The 18,201-nt window shown below is 47.3% G+C and overlaps 1 protein-coding gene across 2 annotated transcripts in view; it reads left to right on the plus strand.

The window, feature by feature from the left end:
* The window catches only part of HNF4A (hepatocyte nuclear factor 4 alpha), a 71,937-nt gene that overhangs the window by 35,204 nt on the left and 18,532 nt on the right, over positions 1-18,201 (plus strand). The window contains exons 1-3 of one of the 2 annotated variants that reach the window (XM_034787331.1): positions 4,352-4,596; positions 13,248-13,422; positions 16,198-16,292. In XM_034787331.1, the coding sequence (XP_034643222.1) occupies positions 4,476-4,596; positions 13,248-13,422; positions 16,198-16,292 (391 nt within the window). In that variant the 5' untranslated portion in view covers positions 4,352-4,475. Of the gene's footprint in view, positions 1-4,351; positions 4,597-13,247; positions 13,423-16,197; positions 16,293-18,201 lie in introns of those variants that run through there. The other variant, XM_034787332.1, reaches the window with a different exon arrangement.

The raw sequence follows: 18,201 nt of genomic DNA on the forward strand, positions 1-18,201 counted from the left end.
CCCCTTACCTGCTTCAGGCTTCCCGCGACTCAAATGTTCGCGGGAAGCAGGGGAGGGGGCGGAGACTTTGGGGAGGGGGCGGGGTTGGGGCGGGGGCGGGGCTGGGGGCGGGGTTGGAGCCCCTTTAAAGTGTCCTCCTTTCGGAGGCACTAAATATGGTAACCCTACACAGAGTAAGCCAGCAGAACGGGAATCCTAACGCCCAGGCTGCTGCTCTCACCACTAGGCACGCTGTTTCTCATGCCTCCCATCTGGCTATGGCTTCTGAATGGCGACAGATTGTGTTTTAAGAAGTCACTGGGGTTTTCCTTTCTCCCTAAACAACAATGATTTTTCAATCCATTTTCAATAACTCTATTGACAGGACAAGGTATGGAAGTGCTGCCAAAGGTTATGTCCCTGAATATCTGCACAAAAGAGGTTCCACGTTAGTCATAGGGCAGTGGGGGTTATATGGCCGGGGCCATGTTCTCTGCTGGTATACTCCATTGAATGCAATGGGTTGCCACTTCCACTGACTGTGAAGATAGTTCTGCATCCCTTTCCCTTCTTCCAAACTTATTCTTCCTTGCAATTTAGAAGGGGGTTGTTACATTTATTTGTAATAGAAGTAACAATCTAAAATTGTCAGTATATGCCTGTTATAGATTTTGGGCTCAGCCACGCCACACATATAAGCAGGCCAAGTGACCCGGTTACAATCTGCAGCATGGACAAGCATCATCTGAGTTCAACTCTTGTCGTGTTCACAGTATAAATTGTAACTGGATCAGAAGACAGCCATGTTATAACTTCAGTGGCTCTGTGCAGGTGGTACAGACAGACTGCTCCTGTGTCTCTCTGAGTGTCACACTCTCTGTCTCTATGCACATAGGATGATTATATCCTTCCCATGCCTGTTTATTAATTGCCCTGTATCCTGCTCCTCATTTAATGAGGCGCGTATCTTATTTGCTGGGAATCCCCTTTCCTCTTAGTGAAATTGCCAAGCTTGTCAGTCTGTATATGGGGCAGGATTAGTCTCATGTCACCCTTATATGAGGAAAAACACAGGAAAATTTACTGCTCTCTGATAAAATCGAATGATTGCCCCATGCGCAGGGTATTCCGGTTCCTGGAATTCTAACAGTTTCCTATTACAGCTGTCTCACATAGTATGAAGTGCTGAGAAGGTAGGTGGGGAGAAAGATTGATGGGGTGGTAGGAGGAAGTTTCCCTAACCAACTAGATTCTGTCTGGGGCTCGGCTCAGTGCATGTGTAGCTGCCATTCACCGGGACTCATCACCAGGACAGAACATGGAGAGACCCATTGTCCAGCCCAGATTCCACTCTTAAACCCTCCAAAGCTTCTGCCTTCTTTCTTCCAGCTGCTGCTACTTGCTAAAACTGGGCCAAATTCTCCTCTCAGCTGCACTGGTGTCAATGGGCCTGATCCTGGACCCATTAAAGTTGATGAGAATATTTCCTGTGACTTCAAAGGGCATTGTGTCTGCCCCAGGGTGGGGTTACTCCTCTGAAGTCAGTGGATTTGCTCTGGATTTTTACCAGTGAGATCAGAATTTATCCCTCCCTCTGGCTGATACTAAAAGAGAAACAGCTGCTAAGTGGGGCAGAAAAATTCAAATCAGCCTAAAAAGGAAGAGATTTGTCCATTAAATAATTTTTAAGGAGTCCCCTCTCAGGCCAGCCATTCACTGGTCCTGGTCTATATGCTTAGCCCAGGATGGGTCAGTGTGTCATTCAAAGATGCCACATAGGCACCAAGTTACCACTAATTCATCAAGGGAATCTCTCCTAAATTCCCAGTAGAGAAGTTGTCAGTCTCTCAGGGAGAGGAGAATCTTCTCATACTAGATTGGAGCTTGGGTAACTTGACTAATGAGTAGGATGGTCTATTGTTGATGAGAGAAAAATCAAGCATTCCTGGTAGTGTACCCCATCTCTGCTTTGGTGTGACCATCCTCAAGAATGCAGGAAGTGTGTAGTCTCCTTGTCTTTGACCTCTCTGCTGAGATAAGGGTTTTGCGATATGGGAGTTAGGTGTCTTTGAGGATCTGGGCCTTGTACACTAGGAACTGAACTGAAAGCACCAGTAATGGTGGATTGCAGTCACCATCAACCTAGAGGTGAAAGGCTCCTATGTCCTTTTGACAGTTCCCAGCCTCCTGTGCCATCTAATTTCCCTCAATCTCCCACACTCACCTTTCGTATACATCTCTTCATTTTCTATTCCTAGCATTCTGAATCCTCCCTGACATACGTCCTCCAGACCTAATGGGAGTGAGCAAGTATTTCAGTCTTATTTAGTCAGCAGCCTAGTTGAACAAAGACTTGTTTTGCTGAACTAAGCAAAATGGGCCATGCTTTTATGATATTTTACTAGACACTATGGCAAATCCTGCACATATTTGACTTAGTGTCTGCACCATTTATCTAATCAAAGGGATCACTCTGGCCAAGCCTGGATTGGGACTGAGGTCCCAGGAATGAGGCTGTTAAGGGGCTGTATTCCACCACCCCCACCTCACACACATTGTTTCAGACAAATGAATTCCTGGCTCAGAATCCTCCTTGCTGAAGGGGAAGTGATATACCAGCCATGTGAGTTCAGAGGGGGGTCCTTTGTATCTTTAACGATCCTCCTGCTCCCACTCCAGGGAAGGAACACTAGACATCAATCCCAAGAAAGGAATGTGGGGCTTTCCCATACCTCCAGCAACCAAGTGGAAGCAAGGTAGCCTATAGAGCATACAGCAGTAGCCTCAGGGTATAGGTGGTGTCTGTGCCTTCAAATATAGACTGTCAGTGTCTTGGGGCACAGACTTTGCAAATCACCATGCTGAGGACATCACCATGATTTTCCGTTCATGTGTCGAATGTCACAGCCCAATGGCATGTACGCTTTCAGAGTCTGAGGCCCCAGGATTTCAGTGTTGAGCTGCCATAGGGAAGCCATTCATATCAGTCAAGTCTTTTTGACTCAACGTGACCCAGTCTGTCCTGTGTGCCTGTGAAGAGTGATCAAAACTAGTTCAGGGCCATTAACTCGCAGTGTGTAGACTAAATTGCCCTGCATTGATTGAGAAATAAACTGGGATGTTTTGATTACATAGAGAGCTGACACTAATCGTTAATTACTGGCCCTTCAATGCAATTCAGCTGATGCTGTTAAGTGATAAATTGATTTCCACGTGTTGATCTTGTGTTATTGTGCAATGGAAATTACAGTGGATTATACAAAATCTTCCCAGTGCAAACCACTGCCACACCCTGGATAAACTGGCGTCTCATAAAGCCCACACGCAGCAGATGAAGCCAGGAGCTCGGAAAAAGAAAAAGCTCTGTTTCCTGACATTTGTAATGTACATTCTTACTGTCCTGTATTATTTGAAGGTCTAATCCAAAACCCATGGACGTTAATAGAAAATCTCCCATTGATTTCAATGGGCTTTGGATCAGGACTTAACTCTACAGCATGTGTTGAAAGACACCCTGCAGAATAAAGTTCTGTTGCATTGTAAAATGCCTGGGGGAATTTTTAAAATACAAACACACAGGGCAGATTTTTCAGATTGTCCCTTGAAAATCAAATACAGGAAAATGAGCTGCTCTTCCGGGCTGAGATTTTTCAAAAATGTTAGGCACACAAAAAAATGTCAGTGCAATTTTATGCCCGATCCACCGGGCGCTCAAAATGCACCCAGAGTCACACTTGTGTTCACATTTGACATGTACTTTTGCATGCCTGGCTCTTCTGAAAATCTGTCCCTGAAAGTTGTTGGGAAAGGCTGTGGAGTGAGAGATGTTTATAGTGCGCTCTGGCCCTGTAAAACTCGGTTTATAGGGAAGTAAAATGAAAGTCTCATGTTGTTACCATGTGTAAATGGCAATTCCGGTTAGAATGACCTTCTGTGAAATGAAAGCGAGAGAGAGAAAAGGGTGTGGGGGACGAGAGGGAGAGAAAGCTGGAGGATATTGAAGGGGAGGGAACAGGGCAAGAACGTCCTTCTCCAGGAAGGGTTTTTCCAAGTTCTTACACTTCAGCTAAAATTAAGACCAATAATAACAATTAAGCATCAAGATCAATAGCCCAGCAAATGTACTTCACTCATGGAGAATGCTCCTCTCTCTAAGTGCTGCCACCCCGGCACGTGCCCAGAAGCTGAAATCAGCAAAGTGCATGTAGATTCAATAATAAACAGTCAACAAAATCGCTGCTGCCCCACCAAAAAAAAAAAAAAAAACCCAACCATCCAGCTTAGCGTTCACCAGTGGGTGAGATGATTAAAGATTAACCCCCCCGCCTCTTGCCTCCACCCCTCTGGGGAGTATAGGCCTTGAAGCTCAGCAAATCCTTTCAGAGAAATATTTGAAATAAAAGACAACAGATAGGGGACGCAGTGAAGGCAGCCGGAGGCTGAGGGGCCAATAACCTCCAACGAGGGAATCGCTGCAATCTGGCCCGTGTTTGCTGATGATAATGCGTCTCTCCAAAGCCCTGATAGACATGGAGATGGCAGATTATAGCGCAGCTTTGGACCCAGCTTACACCACTCTGGAGTTTGAGAACATGCAGGTGCTGGCCATGGGCAACGGTAAGTCTACCGCTGGGTTTGCTTTTGCCAGTCGAAGGTGGGATCAGTGGTAGAGCCAGCCAGTGCCTTCAGGAGCACAGGTCATCTGGCAACAGGCATGTAGCTGGTGCAGAGGGCACAGGGGGAGCTGAAGCACCAAGTCGGAGGGGGACTTTTCCTGCTCCTGTAGAGAAATGTTTCTGTTTAACTAACACGCCACTTGAACTGATCGAATGACATTAACTCAGATACCAAGGCAATGGGTGTAGTATAAGAACCTGAATAGAACAGAATTTTCCTGCTCAACATCTCGCCCTGGCAGACACAGCAGAGGGACTGGGAGCCCGAGCTGACAGCGACTGTCTCTCACAAGTCCCTAACCCAAAGGAAAGGAGAATGCAGAGTGAAGGGTGGTTCTTTACCTCCCTGCTAGGCAGGGCTTCCAAGTAAGGAGCTTTCCATGGCTTGACAGAGATACTGTGAAGCCCAAAGTTGGGACAGTGAACCTGGACAGAGAGCAGCCCCTCTAGCAGTGAAGTAGAATGAAAGCCCCAGAAGGTTTCAGTGCATCACGCTATACAGATTGTAATACCTCCACATAGAGAGAAGCTGTTCATGTGCACAGGTGGCATGACATTTCTCTTTACAACAGGCTGACCGTAGCTAGCTTGAACCCCGTTGCATGGCATAATTGGTGTGAATTGAAACATATGTGGGGCTTTGAGGGGAAGGTTCAGTCCTTTAACTGGAAATAGTATCAGTGTATCTTATAGCTGTGATAAAAGGGCACTTTCACCCACACACCCTGGGGAGAATCACAATTCTATCAGGATTTGCAACATTGTCCCACTGGTTATATTTTGGAACTTGTGAGGATTCCTTTTTATTAGACACTCAGAGACACAATCAATGAAAATTCCTCTCCGGGTCCCCCCCAAGTCCTCTCTAAATACTGGGTTAATCGCTAAGCTAAGTATGCTGCAGAAAGCAACTAACTAGCTCTCAGAGCTACCAGAATGACGTCCCCGCACCCTGGTCAGCTCCCTTAACACAAGCCTGCTCTGAAGACACAAACAGTTTTACTTACAGAATCCTGTCACTGATCTAGTCTCACTGTGGCTGCAAGAGAGAACTTCTCCTGCCACAAACCATCTATATAGAGTTGGGCTCCCCCTGTATATTGTCTCTCTGCTCAGCACTCCATGGGGTCAGCATCTCCAGAGCATATGAACCCAGAGGGAGCAGACCTGAGTGGTGGGTGTAATCTGCCTGAAGTAGGGCATAGACTGTAACTACCATTAACTGCATCAAGGCTGTTCAGTGCATCAAGTCCCAGTACGCAGAGCTCCCCTTTCCAGTGCTGTCTCATGCAGCTTGGCAAAGAACGCTGTCAGATTTTCTAGAGATGGGAAAGACTTATTAAATCCCCCAGCCTCTGCCAAGGGGCTCGTTAGGGGCAGAATGGGTGAGAGAGAGAACATAATGGGTTATGCTATGGAAATTAACTCCACAGCCCTGAAACATCCCTTATCTGCTGTAACTCCTCCAGCCATTGTTTTGGGTCTTGGTCCCACATTTGCACCTTGGCAGGCTGAGCGATTTGGCTTGGAGAGTTCAGGGGACACAGGGTGGTGGGATGCACAGAGAGGCAGCTGCATTCACGCTCCATCTCCTTGAATTGTGTGGACTTGCAGAGATGCCAGTATTTATTTTTACAGCTGGACCTAGGCTTTACTACTAAGCTTAAAGCCCCTTATGTGGCCCTTGTACCATCCATCTAATGTATTGAACCCTCTCATCTGTGAGAAGTCATCACAACCTCTAAGGCCTAGAAAGCCCATTAAAGCTTTGTAGGGCCAGAGTAGACACTATCTGTACCTAGTTTGTTTAAATATGTTTTTAGCAGAAGTGGCTGACAAATTCTACAGGGATAGCCCTGATTTTATAAGCTGTAGCAAAGGTGATCCCCTTGCAACAGGCCCTGTGGGGAGAAGAGGAGAGTATCAGTTTCATTTCCTACAACTTTTCTCTTCCAAGAAGTTTGTGTGTTCAGGCCCAGTAGGAAAAATGCCCTAGAAACACTCTCCTAGTAACCCAGCCAATTCATCTGAACAGCTTCCCTCTTCTTGATATGTGATACTTTGGGGCCTTTGAGCTATAATGGAGAAGATTTTAGTGAAAGTCTACATCAGTGGCTCTCAATCTTCCAGACTACTGTACCCCTTCAGGAGTCTGATTTGTGTTGTATAACCCCAAATTTCACCTCATTTAAAAACTACTTGCTTATAAAATCAGACATAAAAATACAGCACACTATTACTGAAAAATTGCTGACTTTCTCATTTTTACCATATAATTATAAAATAAATCAACTGGAATATAAATATTGTACTTACATTTCAGTGTATAATATATAGAGCAGTATAAACAAGTAATTGTATGAAACTTTAGTTTGCACTGACTTCACTAGTGCTTTTTATGTAGCCTGTTGTAAAACTAGGCAAATATCTAGATGAGTTGATGTACCCCCTGGAAGACCTCTGCGTACCCCCAGGAGTACATATGCCCCTGGTTGAGAACCAGTGATTTATATCTTTAGAAAGGATGGGGACATGAGGGTTAACTCTGATTCTGGCAAAATTCCCACTCAGGCAACCACAATCTGCTTACCTAAATAACCCACCTCTTCTGCTTTTTTTTTAATTGGACACAGTCCTCTACCTTTCTGATCCAAAACTGCTGTGAAGTGTTGTTGTGTGCTGTTAAACAGACATTATGTTCCATTCCAGAGGTGGCTGCATTTCAATGGTAGATGTAGTTCATACCTTTTTATAGTTTTGATGCTTCTAGTTTTGGAAAATGCTTTGGGATTGGTCAGGATAAAAACTGCTATACAAGTGTTATATCATTTTCAGTGTTATTAGTTCCCTGGCTTTAAAGGGGAATTAGCTTTTTCATCTTCTTTGTCCTAACGTCTGACTAATCCCCATTAAACAGGCATTGTTGGGACAGCCAGGGAGAGAGGACAGTCAGTTAAGTTTCTGACATTATACAAATAATAATAGTTTGAAAATTATCCATCAGCAAATAATTCTGTTTCCGTTTCCAGCCAGTGAGAATAGGAGACTGGTAGACTGTAAGCTTTTTGGGGTAGGACTATCTTTTTGTTATGTGTGTGTACAGGCTCAGCACAAAGGGGCCCTGATCCCTGATTGGGGTCTCTGGGGACTACTGTCATTCATTTAATAAATAATGAGGTAATTGTGTGCAGCGCTCTCTGATGTTTTTCTTCTCTGATTCCATATCTTTGTTTTATGTTATATATGTTTGGAGGAAATTGACATATAATCATTTTTCTGACATGATTTCATCTCTGACTGTCTGAGACCCTGTGAACTGTCACACCAAGAGGAAGCATGTTTGTAGGCAGCAGTCTTCCTGCAAAGCATCACAGAGGCTACTAGCTGAAAGCTAACGAGACATGACTCACTCGCGCAGGGGGCAGGTGCCAGATGGGGCAGCACAACTATAAAAGCGACCCCTAAAATCCAGAGTACCAACGAGAGGGAGCAAAGCCCGGAAGGGCAGAATGCATGGGGACAGGTAGATAGGAGCTCAGAGAAGGAGCAAGTTCATGGATGATATCGAAAATCAGGAGGGTGATCTGGAATTGGAATCAGACACGGAAGCCTGTAAAGGGGATGAAGGCTGCAGGGAAGGACAGGAAGGGAGTGTAAAAAAATAAAACCTCATTAGCCCACCACAGGAGAGATCATACCAGCTCCAAATTTCTCATCATTAACATGGTAGTGCAGGCTGATACTACAGCCCCCAGCATATACCTTGATCCAAGGGGCAGGGGACATTGTATGCTCCGGACGGTCACCTTTCCCTACTAGAGGGGGGGAGGGGGCCTGCAATTTACTCTGTTCTGTGTAAATTCAGTATGGTCCTCTCAATCCTGACAAGATGCAAACACAGCCTGCTGGACTGGACAACAGCCACTTAGAAAGCTTACATCCAGACAGAAGCCCCCCACCCACCCTGCCTCAGCTGCTGCTGCAGAGGATGGATCGAGCAGACCCAAAGCCTTAGGGCTTGTCTGCATGGGAGATTTGCCCAGTTATAGCAGTATAATTATAGCGATCTAACTAAACCACTCTGGTTATACCAGTATAACTCCCCCACGCAGACACTCTTATTCTGAAATAGGCTTCTGCTGAGTTTGAACAGCTTCCAAAGTGACATAAGCCAAACCAGAAAAAGGCCCTCTGGGAGCAGCATCAGAGTGGCCAGGTGGGAAGTAGAACTCCAGTGCTTTAAATTCACACCCCAGTTTATACCAGTATAACTTCCCCACACAGACAAGCCCTTACTTAGAGGTAAGTGAAGAGATATTTTGCTGGGAGTTTTGGTGCCTGTATGTATCTCTATGCAGTGGATCAGGGGAACAATTTCCTAGGCTGTAGTAGTCCAGTTCTCTAGCCTCCCTGGAGCCTAGTTAAACAAACAGGCAAACAAAAGAAACTTCCCACAAGCAGGGCTTTAAACAAAGAGCTCCCGAGGCTCCTTCAGCCTGGCCTCTAAATGAACTCTGCAGCAACAGAGCTTTGCCAGCAGCATTGTCCTACCCTCCTCTCCGCCCCAGGATTCTGGCTCCTACTGCCAGCCCCAGCCCTTCCAGGCACAGCCCTCTTATCATGTGCTGGTGACAGGCCTAATTTGCCCAGCCTTGCTTCCAGGTGGATCTCTGCACCAAGGCAGCTGTGGCCTGTACTGAGAGAGTGTTAACCCTCTTCCTGCCAGAGCCTGTGTGAGGTCTATACATCCCTTCACAACAGGAAAGGAAATCATAGGTAGGAAGCCTTGATGGTGGGTAGAATATTGGGTTTCTTCTTCTCAGACCAGACAGATTCTTTGTGGGGATTAGGGCAGAGATTCATTCACAGTGTAAGCCCGAGGAAGCCAATGGAGTTACCCCAAGAATGGGTTTGACCCCAAGGCCCCATGAGATCCAATGTCTGCCGTGTGCAAGGCAGAGGTTCATTAAAACCTTTTTAGGATTCCAGTTCATTTTTAGTTTACGCCCTCTGAGTTTTTGCTTTGAGTTTCACACCTGGGTATGGGACAGAGACCATGTCACCATGGATGGTTGATGATGGCCTTCTAGAGCCCCGATAGAAATTCCAGCAGTCTCCATTAGAATCCTTCAGGTAGCTTTCTAGGGTTTTCTCATGGTCTCTCCTACTTCCTACTGGCCTCTATCAGTGTCAGTGGCAGAACAGCGGTGGGACCGGTAGAAATCAGAAGACCAGCAGACTCATTTCTCTGTTTCTCTGACCATCTGGAATCAGTAAATAATTTTCATCTGGAATTTCCATTGAGGAAGACGAAGGTATCTGTGCTGATACATGACACATGGAGGTGTCAGTCACAGTTACAGGGGTAGCAGCATTCGATGCCATCAGCCTTAAGGTTTGGTTGGCTCCCATCCTTCCCAGTCAATGTTTATGCAAAGCCCCTGGGGGAGATGATATCATAGAAATCATAGAAATGTCAGACTGGAAGGGACCTTGATAGGTCATCTAGTCCAGTCCTTTGCATTGAGGCAGGACTCAGTATTCTCCAGACCAGCCCTGACTAACCTGTTCACAAAAACCTGCAATGAAGGAGATTCCACAACTAGAGCCCTGCGCGGATACAAATTTATATCTGTTATCTGTGGATATAAATGCGTATCTGCGGAACCGCAGGGCTCTCCCGGGAACTCAGCGGCAAAATGAGCAGAATGTGGGGCCACTGCTCCCAGGAGCCAGCGCCGGCAGCTCCTCCCGTGTGGCTGTACTGCCCCCAGCCCCGCCCCCATCCCTTCCACGCAGCTGTCTGCATGACTGCATCTCTTTTCTGGGGTCCATACAGCCATGCCAGAGGACAGGGCTGGGGGCGGGGTTGGGGGACGATACAGCTGCACTGGAGGAACCGCCGGTGCAGGGCGCTGGCTCCTGGGTTCTGCTCCTTTTGCCCCTGCAGTTCCCGGGAGAGCCCTGCGTTTCCACGGACACTGATTTATATCCGTGGCTATCCATATCTGCAGATATAAATTTGTATCGGCGTGGGGCTCTAGCCACAACCTCCCTAGGTAATTTGTTCCAGTGCTTAACTATCCTTACAGCTAGGAAGTTTTTCATAATGTCCAACCTAAATCTCCCTCGCTGCAATTTAAGCCCATTACTTCTTGTCCTGTCCTCAGTGGATAGGGAGAACAATTGGCCACCCTCCTTTTTATAACAATTTTTCATGAACTTGAAGAATATTATTATGTCCTGCCTCAATCTTCTCTTCTCCAGACTAAATAACCCCAATTTTTTCAATCTTTCCTCACAGGTCATGTTTTCTAGATCTTTAATCATTTTTGTTGCTCTCCTCTGGACTTTCTCCAATTTGTCCACATCTTTCCCAAAGTGAGGTGCCCAGAACTGGACACAGTACTCCAGTTGAGGCCTTACCAGTGCTGAATACAGTGGTAGAATTACTTCTTTTGTCTTGCTTACAACACTCCTGCTAATACATCCCAGAACGATGTTTGATTTTTTTGTAACAGTATTACATTGTTGACACATATTTAGTACGTGATCCACTCTAATGCCCCAGATCCTTTTTCCTAGGCAGTTATTTCCTATTTTGTCTATGTGCAATTGATTGTTCCTTCCTAAGTGGACTACTTTGCATTTGTCCTTATTGTATTCCATTCTGTTTATTTCAGACAATTTCCCCAGTTTGTCAAGATCCTTTTGAATTCTAATCCTGTCCTCCAAAGCACTTGCAAACCCTCCCAGCTTGGTATCATCTGCAAACTTTATAAGTGTACTCTCTATGTTACCATCCAAACCCATTGGGGTCCTGCAGGGATCCAGAACAGTTCCCTGCAGAACCCAAATCAATATGCCCTTCCAGCTTGACTATGAACCAGTGATAGCTACTCTCTGAGTACGGTTTTCCAAACAATTAAGCACTGACTTTATAGTAGGTTTGTCTAGGTTATATATTCCTAGTTTCTTTATGGGAAGGTCATGTAAGATAGTATAAAAATTCCTACTAAAGTTGAGATATATCACATCTACTACTTCCCCCTATACACAAGGCTTGTTACTCTGTCAAAGAAGGATATTAGGTTGGTTTGACAAACCCATGTTGACTGTTACTTATCATCTTATTATCTTCTAGGCGCTTACAAATTGATTGTTTGATGATTTGCTCCATTATCTTTCTGGGTACCGAAGCTAAGGTGACTGGTCTGTAATTCCCTGGGTTGTCCTTCTTCCCAGATGGTGGCTTGGGGTGTAATGTTCTCAGAGACTCAAGGATGCCCAGATCTGTCTCCCAAGTTCTACACTCTCAGCCCTCTCTTTCTGGGCTGGAGTGCGCAACCCGTGCTCAGATGGGGGGAGCACTGATTCACACAAGTCAATGGGGTTCATCATGTGGGAAAGGGCTCCCTCACCTCAGTAAGGACAGCCCAATCTGTGTCTGACTGCGCTAGGGATCATCATGAAAGTGAATCGGCTGCGGCCTATCCTGACAACCCAGGTGTGGTGCCTGTTGAAAGGAAGAAGCATTTAGAGCAGTGGGCTGAGGCTGCATTTGAGGGAGTTTGTCCACACTGTCCACCAAGATGGTTGATGCCCTCAGAGACCTTTTGGATTAATTGCTGCTTCTGGATTGCCAGTTGGAAACAGTGGCCCATAAGGTATTTTTCCATCAACAGCTGGCCACGAGGCTCTCATGCAAACCTCACAATAACTATCCTATGTTTGTCACCACACTCCTTTAATACATTCTACTTAGGGCTAGTCTGGGCTCTTTGAAGGCTAAAACTAGTGCAGAATGCAGCTGCCTCCCTATTAAATTGGGTGGCCTACACTGAGCACATGACACCTCTGCTCCAAGCACTGCCCTGGCTAGCTGTCTGCTTCCAGGGGCAATTCAAGGCGTTGTGGTCAGCATCGCAAAACAGCAACTGAAATGTGAAAATCCCCAATGAATATCGGCTCTGGGCAGTGCTGTGTTGCCACGAAGTTTGAGGCTGTGTCTGGATTCCAGACTGTTTGAATGCTAATCACACTGTTTGTGTACAGTGATTTTCACCAGAGGGTCTCGATGCTCTTTGCAAACATGAAGTATTTACTGTCCCCCTTAAACTGAGCCATTGGGTGGCCTGATTTTAAGGGGTACTGAGCACCCAACGCCCTCACTGAAATCCATGGGAGTTGTAAGTGTCCTGCTCCTTAGGAACTCAGGCCACTTATTTGAGTGCCTAACTTTAGGAATCCAAGTTGGAACATTTTGACCCTAGGGCCGGATTTTCCAAGGAGCCCAGTTTGGTACATCTGTAGCAAGATATTGAAGTACGTGCATGTGTGTGTGTGCGTGCATGCACAAGTACTGTAACTAGAAGTGCTGCTGCACCCCAAGGCTTGAAGAGGTTTCCATTAGCTACAGGGTTTACAGTCTGGTTCAATGGCTCTCAGCACCCCCATGATACAAATTGTTCCAGCATCCCTGTGTGTATGTGCATGCCAAAGGGTCCCCCTGGTTACCTCCTGCCTCCTTGGGTAAAGAGCAGCTTCTCTGACTTTTCATTTGTCTCCTTCTCTTTGTCCTTCCCGACGTAGACACGTCTCCATCAGACGCGACCAACCTCAACGCCTCCAATAGCATTGGGATGAGCGCATTGTGCGCCATCTGTGGGGACCGTGCCACGGGGAAGCACTATGGGGCCTCCAGCTGTGATGGCTGCAAAGGCTTCTTCAGGAGGAGCGTCAGGAAGAACCACATGTACTCCTGCAGGTATGGACTGAGGGCACCAGGGCATCGTGCTGTGTGAGGCTCCAGCTGGAGCAGGGCATGTACCTTAAACAAGAGTGGGAACGAGTCTACCAGGAACTACACTGAGAATCCCCCAATACTTGGGGTCACTATTCCCTGTTGTCTCCCTTTACCCCACATCTCACAGTACTGGCCTGTCCCTCCAGCTGAGGAGGGCTGGACACAGCTCCCAGCAGAGCTCCTCACCAGCCTCAAGCCAGGGGTCACCTGAGAGTAGCAGGGAATGACGGCCTCATTCTATGGGGCTAAGCACTTTCTCTGCAACACCCTCCCCCTGCTGGGCTGGGGAGAGAGGCTGAGAGGAGAGGTCATTGCAAAGCAAGATAGAATGTTTCCTACTGCCAGGGGCTGAGCACCTTGCCTCTGACGGGCAGACGTGGTGATGAACTCCCATCCCTCTGTGTGGGGCAGTGCAACAGGCCATTGGGATATTACTCCTGCATCAATCCCAGCAGAGTCTGGTCTGGGGTAAAATTTCCAAAAGCACCAAAATAATTGTAGAAGCCTAAGGCCTATTTTTAAAAGTGACTTAGGCACTCGGGTGGGAGGTGGGGTCCAGATTTTTAAAGGGACGTTGGCCTTGCTCAGCTGAGCAGAGCTACGCTTAACCTCTTGGCAGCCGGTTCCTGGTGGAATTTTCAGCCCGGAGTGAGGTAGCTCCACGCCGCCTAAGCTCCCTATAGAGTGTGTGGGGATAGTCAAGCACCTAAGAAAGCAGAAGTTGGCCAGCTGAGCAGGGAACTGCCTAACCAAGCCAAGAGTGAAATGCTGGAAAGAGGAGAGGGACTTAGGGGCCTCCGTGGTTGAGCTGCTGCACCTGGCTGATGGCCCAGAGAGAAACACCTCCTTCTGCCTGGGAATCCCAGCTGTGAACCCTCTCCTGGAGTTATGCACCTAAGCCTAGATAGCCCATGGCCTAGCAGCCAGAACCACCTCTCTCTGGCTCCTGTTCACGTTCAATACCTCACTCACTCTCGCCCTACGTATATCTGTGACCCTGGCTGTCTTGTGTGCAGATGCTGAGCTTCCCCCACCATCTGCAGCCAGCCCTCCTGCTTCAGGGGGTAGCAGGTATCAGGTTTTAGGCATACTTAGAGCATGTCTATGGGATGGGGCCCTACTGACAAGACAGGCATCCCCCCACCAAGTTTGAGAATCCTGCTTTGGGGCCTCTGGGGTTTCAGTTTGAGCTGGGGCTCTGAGCAGCTTGTTAGCTGTGGGGCAGCAGCAGCACTTAGACTGTCTTGAAAATGCCAACAAGCAGAAATGTAGGCACCGTGGGGTTTAGGCGGCACCTGAACTGCAGCTTTGAAAATGTCAGTGGTGCCCCCGTGGCGACCGTAGGCACCTAAAACCCTTTACAAATCTGGCCCGTGGGTGCCTAAGTTTCACTGAAAGTCAGTGAGGCCCCAAAGTCCCTTTTGAGACTAAGGTGCTTTTGAACATGGTATCCTAGATCTCGGGGAAGCCGGCTGGGCGGTGTGAATGCAGCACCCGAGGAGCAGAGAGGAGCCCCCGATGTGTGACAGAGGTGTCATTTGAAGTGTAGTTTGGAGCCTAGGGCTAAGCTTTGTGGGTGCCTAATGTTAGACTCCTGCATCCATACTTAGACACCTAAATAAGTGGCCTGATTTTCCAAAGTGGTCCCAGTGACACACTCAGTAGTTTGGAAAACAAGGCCACTTATTTAGGTGCCTAAACATGGACTTAGAAGGCTACCGCTAGGCACCTATCCTGGAAAATATTGGCTATGGGCTTTAATAGAACACAATGAAACCAGCACTCTCAAAAGCTAAACAACTGACATGCCGGGGGCCCTTTGTCCCTTGGGTCACCCTACACGCCATACTCACAGGTCTAGTAACCTGACGTGATCAGCCAGCTGAAAACTATATAGCGAGTATGAGAAGTGCCAATAAAATCTGCACTACAAATGGCTATTGACATTGTGCTACACACTAGAGCCATAAACAAGGGAAACAAGGGAGTGTCATGGATCTGGATAGAGCAGTGGGGAAGGAAGAAGTTGCTTTGGTTCCGATCAGTGAAGCTTGGGGGTTACACTGGGAGATGCGTCTGTTTGAGCTTTAGTGCAGTGTTGTGTGGTGATAAAGAGCGGGAACCTGGGGGTCAGGAGGCCTGGATTCTGGATTCTAAGCCTAGCTCTGGGAGGGACTGTGGTGTAGCGCAGTGATTCTCAACATATTCCATTCCAGACCACCCATCCTCCAGGATCTCCCTCCTATCTGGCTGTGTTCTACTGGGGACCCCCCACTCATTTAGCAGTATAGGGGGCAGGTTGGTTCTGACCCCCCTGTCACTTGTGTGTGATCCTGCTGGGGGTTGTAACCCCCATCTTGATCAACCCTTGTCTAGTGGTCAGAGAAAAGGGCTAGAAGTCAGGACTCCTGGCTCGTATTCCCACCTCTGCCATTACCTTGCTCTGCAACTGGAGGCAAGTTTCTTGGCACTCACAGAAATTAATGGGAGTTGTGTGTCCGAATTCCTAAATTTGCCTGCGCTGCCTTAGCTGCGATAATTCTTCCTCAGTTCCTGGGGGAATAGTAGGTTAATTGAGAGCCTCATATTAAAGCAGCCCTGTAAGGGCCGAGTGTCAGGGTTCCTTCCTCAGGGCTCTGCTCTGGTTTTGTGTCTCAGAGCACAGGGCCCCTGTGGGTTGCTCTCTCCATAGGCTCTAGGCTGTTGCTGCTGCTCACCCCCCTTTCTCCTCCCCAGGTTTAACAGGCAGTGTGTTGTAGATAAGGACAAAAGAAACCAGTGTCGATACTGCAGGCTAAAGAAGTGCTTTCGAGCAGGGATGAAGAAAGAAGGTAGGTCACCGCGTGCTCTGTCTGTTCTAATGCCAGCCACTGGTTGGGTGTGACACCAATTACACAGCTGGTTTGGTTGCCTCTACCCTGCCAACCTCCACACAACTTCACACAAATACATACCAATCCAATTGTGTACACTTCCAGAGATACACCAAGATCCTAGAGACTCCCACCTGTGCACCAACATCTACTTACACTCACAGACACACAAAATATTTACAGGCAGGCACTCCCTCCCTCCCTCTGACACACACACCTACCTTGCCCTTGCACATCCAGTGTAGCTGTATACACATGTATAGGACCCATATCGCTGAACCATTTAGAAAAGCTTCATAATGTTGGCAAAAGCACCAAGCTTCAGAGCCCCAATTAGTTTGGATACCGAGAAGATCGCCACATAATTAAGACCCTGAGTGCATGAATCACATCAGGTCTGATCAGTGTGAAATCAGCTGTCTCTCACTTTATATCAATTATTTTTGAGGGGGTCAGGGTTGGCTGCAAGTTCTCTCCCCCTGGAGTATCTGATGATTCTGGAGTCCAGTGAGTAGTCACTGGGAATTGAGTAACCACCAGTGTGTCCCACAGGGCCCAGCAGACTTTTTGGCCTTTCCTCATTTGGCCTGTGCCCTAAACTAGAGGATAGGTTACCTAGTTGATTTCCAACTACTTAAGGCCTTCTCTGCAATGGAGAACTGTTTCAGTAGAACACTGGGCCTTTTTCATTATTACCCAGAGAATTATCCACAGTGTGGGGCATACTGAGGGAGCCAGCAAAAGGCCCATATACCACTTAACTCCCACTTAATCCCAAGTGGCGCATAGACCCCATGCTGGCCTTCTGCACAGAGATCAATGTCGCTCTATACACAGGCAATGGCAACATGTCCACTCCAAAATGGTGCATTTCCACCTTTAAGAAAGACCCTGGTGGAAAGTGCTGATAATTCATCCCCAGTAAAATGTGTGAATGGTCATAAAAATATCCACTGTCAGGTGTGGCTACTCACCACAGCCTCGCTTCGCTCCACATGCTCCCTGCACAGCTATCTTTGGGGCCTCTGCAGTGTTTCCTGATGGGCCAGTCAGTGGCGTAACATCAGAGATGAATTTGGTTCTGGAAATGCACAACTTAAAACCCAAAGTTCTCCTGATTCCAGCCCATTGAATAAAACGACCTCCCAGGATAACAGACACCTCAAGCTGCTGTAGCCAAAACAAGGGCCCTTTGAGAACACCCTAACCCTGCCTTCCATGAGGAACATTTCCCCCCATACTAATAGCAGATAGGCATTGCTAAGGGCTTGCCTTAATTTTGCCTGGAGGACAGAGGAATCCTCTCTCTTTAGAGCCGACTCACCTTGTGCTCGAAGCTCTGCTTGTGTCTGTTAATATTCAATAGAAGTTACATTAGGTCCATGACCAGCTAATACTGAGCAAACATTTAGAAAACATCCTGGTGTGACTGAACCTGGGGCCCGGCCACTGATAATGAGCAGCGTAACCTTGAGAGCTATTTACAGCTGCTGACTGCAGGGCTTTTATTTCAGCCGAGCCTCGTTATTGCTTTTTATCAGACTGAATTATACATTCAGAAAATATCAATCCAGGGAGCCACAAGCGTCGTGCAGAGATTTTGGTGATACAGTGGATCGATAGCCTCTTCTAGCAAATTGCTCAGAGGACTGTATCTCTTCCAGCATGATTTGCCTACCATGGGTCACAATCAGTGCCTTTCAGCAGATATTGGAATTCACCTCTTCAGCATTATTGCTCCAACAGCAGCTGACACCCCTTAGACCTACAGCCTAAGCCCTTCAGAGGAACAAACCAACCAGGGAGATATATGAGAGAGAAACATACCTGTCACTGGGACTCTTCGGTCTCAGATATTCTGTGTCAT

Source organism: Trachemys scripta, chromosome 12 (genome assembly GCF_013100865.1).
Source record: "Trachemys scripta elegans isolate TJP31775 chromosome 12, CAS_Tse_1.0, whole genome shotgun sequence".
Classification (NCBI taxonomy): Eukaryota; Metazoa; Chordata; order Testudines; family Emydidae; genus Trachemys; species Trachemys scripta.